This window comes from Fusarium proliferatum (genome assembly GCF_900067095.1).
Source record: "Fusarium proliferatum ET1 genome assembly, contig: FPRO_scaffold002, whole genome shotgun sequence".
In the NCBI taxonomy this organism is placed as follows: domain Eukaryota; kingdom Fungi; phylum Ascomycota; class Sordariomycetes; order Hypocreales; family Nectriaceae; genus Fusarium; species Fusarium proliferatum.
The window spans coordinates 3899474-3905473 of NW_022194791.1; the positions used below are offsets into that span (position 1 = coordinate 3899474).

General features: G+C 50.4%; 2 protein-coding genes across 2 annotated transcripts; both read left to right on the top strand.

Moving 5' to 3' along the window:
* Positions 1-2190: 2190 nt before the first annotated feature.
* Positions 2191-3009, top strand: FPRO_02518 (uncharacterized protein; the record flags this gene model as incomplete). Its single annotated transcript, XM_031227371.1, has 2 exons — positions 2191-2691; positions 2743-3009. 2 exons carry the CDS (start codon positions 2191-2193, stop codon positions 3007-3009), a joined length of 768 nt encoding a protein of 255 aa, XP_031077815.1.
* Positions 3010-4046: 1037 nt separating this feature from the next.
* Positions 4047-6000, top strand: FPRO_02517 (putative RAB GDP-dissociation inhibitor; the record flags this gene model as incomplete). The annotated part of the gene is made up of 8 exons (XM_031227374.1): positions 4047-4092; positions 4217-4241; positions 4370-4429; positions 4489-4516; positions 4585-4930; positions 5011-5550; positions 5603-5757; positions 5806-6000. 8 exons carry the CDS (start codon positions 4047-4049, stop codon positions 5998-6000), a joined length of 1395 nt encoding a protein of 464 aa, XP_031077816.1.

Sequence of the window (6000 nt, forward strand, 5' to 3'; positions counted from 1 at the left end):
CGAGTGTCAAGATGATTCCCAACCACACAACCACGCATAACAGTCATTTACGTCACAAACTTTCACATTCTGCATCCAACAACACTTCTCGTCACCACCACCACCACCACCACAGCCATCACCGCCGGCGTTGTTCACTATGTGGCGATAGTGCGGAACCTTACCGGACAGGCGTGGCTGGCTAGTTTATCCATGGTGTCCCGTTCACCACGAGGCCCCCCACCAACACTTGGCTACTCCTAGCAAGCGTGTGTTTTAGTTCAAGACGCCATCATCAACCATTCGCTATTTGACGGAATTATCGAGTACTGTGCGTTTACTGTACTGACTACTGAGGGAGGCAAGGGAGTGAGTGTTGTTGATTGGGAAAACTTACCTCGTATGGTGATGGTCTCGTAACTGTTACTGTTTTGAATCCGAAAGGAACTGCAACCTTACAATGATGATGCCTGGTGTTGGTTCATCTTTGTGGTCTGACTCAATGCTCAATCAGGTGTGATACGGACTGCTTGGGCTTTTGATATGTTCATAACTACTGAACCAGCAGCCGCATGGCAGTTATTCCTGGCTTACTATCAATTATCCGCTTGTCTGAAGGAGAGCTGTTGCGCTATGTTGAAACGCCTCTCACACTCATGTGACTTAAGCACGGTACCTGTGGAATATCGTGCACTTGCTCAGTGCGCTGAGAAGCTTCACTGTACCCAGTACAGGGATCATCTCACACTCATGTTCTAATCTGGCGACGAAAATATGACGACAGGCAGAGTGCGGGATCTTGTGAATTGCATGTTGCATGTCGCGGGACGGAGGATGCCGCGGCATTGCAGCATTTATCCGACTCGGACGGAAAGGGCAAAGTTCCTGGTGAAGATGAACAACAGCAGCTGTCTCGCGATAATTACGGCAGATCCTCCCTTGTCAATCACCATTTGCACTCCACAAGAGAGCGGCTAACAAGTTGCAGCCTTGGTTGGCATGGTTGGTTGCATTCACCACCCCCGAAGGTTGTCTGCCCTTCTGACTTGCATGGCCTTCTAGCTTGTCCAGCATAACCCTGAATCACTGAATCAGGCATTATGAATTACGAAGGATGGTCAAGGATGCAGCGCGAACCCCCACGCCGCCGAGACATTGACTGCAACCCCCTCCTGTCTGCGTACGGTATGTACAGCACAGTACTGCTATTCGGAGCCGCTCTGACAGCGCGAATATGTTGGTTCTTTGTGATTCTGACGAACGCGTGAATAAAAATCCCGTAAAATGAGATGATGGACGGATGCGTGCGTGTCCTCGAGGGACACGAAAGACATGCACACGTGTAAAGTACCGAAACAAGACGCTTGCAGGCTATCGTACAGTAGCCAAGCGCAAGTGCCATAGGTTATGCCGGGTGCAGATCTACCCTGAAGGTAACATCGCGAACGCAAAGAGCTGGTGCTGGCTTGTCCGTGGCAGATTGACTTTGTGAAGTCTGTGGTATAGGGTGGTTTCACTGCACTTGTTGAGTTACTCCTCTTGACCTCAAGGTTTACCGTCCTTTTCCCAATGGTGCGGTAATTATGTGTCCGCGAAGGTTTGAAGGATGTCATGTGTTTCCTGTCACTTTGTTTTCTGTTCTACGGATACTTCCTTGAAACCTGAAACTCTTGGTGACGCAGTAGTATCAAAACAACCATGGATGACGCATGTTCTACCGGTGGTGATCTCCAAACGTGGAGCCCAAGATGATGTTAGCAACTTCATGCCTTGCCCGTTCCTAGTGATGGATCTCTCCCCGCATCCTTGATGTGGCTCTTGGTGGTCGTCCTAGGTCCTAGTCAGGAACTGGCAACAATTGCTTTGTTCTAGAAGATGGCTATGAGATGGGGCATCTGGAGTATTCCCCCGCATCACCCACCCCAAAACACCATGTACATTGTACCAAACTTTGGCATCCGTGCTTGCTGCAAGCGCCTGTCCCAGAGAACCCACTGTTGAGATCCATCTCTTGGTAAGGCTCGGTGAGGCACGAGGTGAGACTCGGTGAGGCTATGTGTGAAACACCGAAGCACGTGACTATAATTGACGTCGGCGCAACGTAACGCCGACACCCGAGGCTCCGCGAGCTACGGTATCCCAAATTTTGCGAATGCGTGGGATGAGCTGAAAAGCGAATAGCTTCGTTCAATCCCCACGACAGGCACGATAATGTCAATGGCAGCTCCTAGTACGATACGGCCACTGGCCGGTAGAATTGCCCAGGCCTCATCATCAAAGGTCTCCGCCACCACATCTCGAGTCGCCTACTTCTCCACGACCACACCACAATGCAAGCGAAAGACAAAAGACAATAACCCCAAGCGAGGTGTGAGTAGTCTGTACGGATCAGGACCTCGCGAGCCTCTGTCAATGTCAAACATCCCGCTACCGAAGCCACGACAGATCAAGCCCAGGATCAAGGTCGACCCTGATCATGGCCTGTGGGGATTCTTCCCAGCACAAGGAAAGGCATTGGCAACACCCAAGGAGACTGAGGAGCATGGACGTGCATGGTCTGTTGAGGAGCTGCGAAAGAAGTCGTGGGAAGATCTACACTCTTTGTGGTGGGTGTGTTGCCGAGAGAGGAACATGCTATCTACATCAAGGCAAGAGCTCATTCGATCCAAGCTGGGATTCGGTGAGCGAGAGATTGATACTCGAGATGAGGAGGTAAGATAATCCGAGGCAATATAACTTGCGGGAAGCTGACATTGAAGAAAGGTCCTGAAGACACAGCGAGCCATCAAGCACGTCTTGACGGAACGATATTACACATGGCAAGACGCCGTCGGTGTCGCCATGAGCGACCCCGAGATCAACTTCGAGGGCGTTGAAGGCCAAGTCTACACACCGTCGGCATATGAAGATGAAGTTGATGTTACTGAGTGGACACAACCTGAGGCTGAGTCAGAGGCGGCCAAGCAGATTGATCCTGTCGCCACAGAAGTACAGGAGGCCAAGATTGAGAAGGAGGTGAAGAAACAATAAAAAGCCGTTACAAGCGAGACGACGTCATGTACCATTTGAGTGATGGGAGAGGTGGTTTATGATGCCTGGTTAGGGACAGGTTGACATATTCGTCGTGTACATCTAGGATATGTAAGATACAGTAGACGAAACAAACATGTATATGGGAGTATATGGGCTCTGTGAGCTGCTGACATGAATACATATGATGAATCAAGATTGATTGTGGCAAGCGTCGTAGATTACAAACTCAAGCCGTAATGACAACCTTGCGCGTATGAGAGCTGCAATCATACGGATACTAAACTCTTTGACTTCGTATCCCAACACAGTAATGAGCCTGGATACTGTATAAGTCAAGCTCTTGTTATCTCATGAAAGGGGTCACTCCACCAGGATGAGTAGAAACTAGAAACGTAGATGTAACAATATGGAGGTCAACAATTGGGGCAAAGAAAGGAGACACGACCGAGAGACCCTGTCTTCAATATACTAATAGTAATAAACCATTGATGATACTGGGGTCGTGGCTGGGGCTCTTATATTGATCTGGCTGCTAAGCTAAATTTGACAATGAAGCGGACCACGATGGAAGGGGGAATTAGGGGGTGACGGGATGTCTAACAGCAGCAAAACTTGATGCACGTGTTCATCTTAATGTAATTTGATATTGTAGGCGAGAATATGTGAGATTAGAATGGCATGAATTGGGTAAGACGTTGGTTGTTAGAGGCGTCAACCACATTCACACTCAGACTGTTAGACTGTCCAGCTCCAGCCATAAAAAGGGTCCCCACACTGAAGCTAGGCTGTAGTTACGGTTGATCCCCAAAGAAAAGTAAGGTAAAAGGTAAATGGGACTGACCCCGCCACTAAGCAAGCAACCGCCAACCGTACAGCACCGCACCTCCCCTCAAGCTTCTCGACCCTCCCGTCTCGTCCTCGTCCTCGCTTCGCTTCCATTTTATCCTAATCCGCCTCTTTTCTCTTCTTACTCCCTATCTCTCTATCATTCTACCTAACGGTTCATCGAACATCAACACCAGAGAATAGCCATCATGGATGAGATTGCTCCTGAATACGACGTCATCGTGCTGGGCACTGGTACGTTCTTGTTCCCCCTCCTTGCCTGTTTCTGCCACCACAAGGCGGATCCCCGCATCAATGAGAGCTTTGGCTTGATGCCGCCGACTTATTGTATTCCCAAGCGGATGCTGACTGTTTTCAGGATTGACCGAGTGTATTCTTTCTGGGTAAGACCAACTGCATCCATTCTGACCGCTTCGTCGTGTCGCAAAGGGCGCTGCAAACCTGCGCAAGCTGCAAGGCGGTATAGGGATAGCACATGTAAAGGCGGTGATGGCTGATTGTGCTTCAACAGTGTTCTGAGTGTCAAGGGCAAGAAGGTCCTCCACATCGACCGCAATGATCACTATGGCGGGTAAGTCTATTTCCGAATGCAATTAAATTCCTATAAACAAAAAGCTAACTGTTTCCCAGTGAGGCAGCTTCCGTGAACCTCGAGACTGTACGCATCCTTTATTCATACCTCCCGATCTATACTTTGCCAGGCCGATATCTAACAACAGACCACAGCTCTTCAAGAAGTACGGTAACTTCCGCGAAGGCGAGGAGCCCTGGAAGCAATATGGCCGCCTCAACGACTGGAACATCGACCTTGTCCCCAAGTTCCTCATGTCCTCCGGCGAATTGACCAACATTCTCGTCTCCACCGATGTTACACGGTACCTCGAGTTCAAGCAAGTCGCTGGCAGCTACGTCCAGCAGGGTGCCTCCAACAAGGCTACAGTCGCCAAGGTGCCCTCTGATGCTGCTGAGGCTCTGCGATCTCCCCTCATGGGGATCTTCGAGAAGCGACGCATGAAGTCCTTTATTGAGTGGGTTGGCACCTTTGACCTCAAGGACCCCGCGACACACAAGGGTACGTTTTCCCAGGAGATGCGTGAAGCAGATAACTCTTGCGAAATTAGACAATTTGCTGACCAATAACCCTCTGTCTAGGCCTGGATATCAACAAGTGCACCATGAAGGACGTCTATGACAAGTTCGGCCTCGAGGCCACCACAAAGGACTTTATTGGCCACGCCATGGCTCTCTACCTCACCGACGACTACATCACCACCCCTGGCCAGGCTCCCGAGGCTATCCAGCGAATCCGCCTGTACGGTAACTCTGTTGCTCGATACGGAAAGTCTCCTTACATCTACCCTCTCTACGGTCTTGGCGAGCTTCCCCAAGGTTTCGCCCGTCTGTCTGCCATCTACGGCGGAACTTACATGCTCAACACCAACATCGACGAGATCCAGTACGACGGCGACAAGGCTGTTGGCATCGAGGCGACCATGACTGGTGTTGAGGAGATGAAGTTCAAGACCAAGGCCAAGATGATCCTCGGTGACCCCTCCTACTTCCCCAACAAGGCTAAGGTTGTCGGCCACGTCCTTCGAGCTATTTGTATCCTGAAGCACCCGCTTGCTGGTACCAACGATGCCGACTCTGCCCAGCTCATCATTCCCCAGTCTCAAGTTGGCCGAAAGAACGGTAATTACTCCGATTCTGATCGTCATAAATATTTTCTGACATTGGCTTTTAGACATCTACATTGCTTGCGTTTCTTCTGCTCACAACGTCTGCCCCAAGGGCTACTGGATCGCCATTGTCTCAACTATTGCTGAGACATCAGCTAACCACCACGTTGAGCTCCAGGCTGGTCTCGACCGCCTTGGCAAGATTGAGGAGCAGTTCATGGTAAGTTACCTGGGTTGAAATACTAACATACACGCTAACAATCTCTAGGGTCCCCCTATTCCCATCTACGAGCCTCTTGAGGATGGCACCAAGGACAACATCTTCATCTCCAAGAGCTACGATGCCACCAGCCACTTCGAGACCACCACCGACGACGTCAAGGACATCTACCACCGCGCCACCGGTGAGGAGCTCAAGGTTGAGGGTTTGAGGGAAGGTATCCAGGTTGCTGAGGAGCAGTAA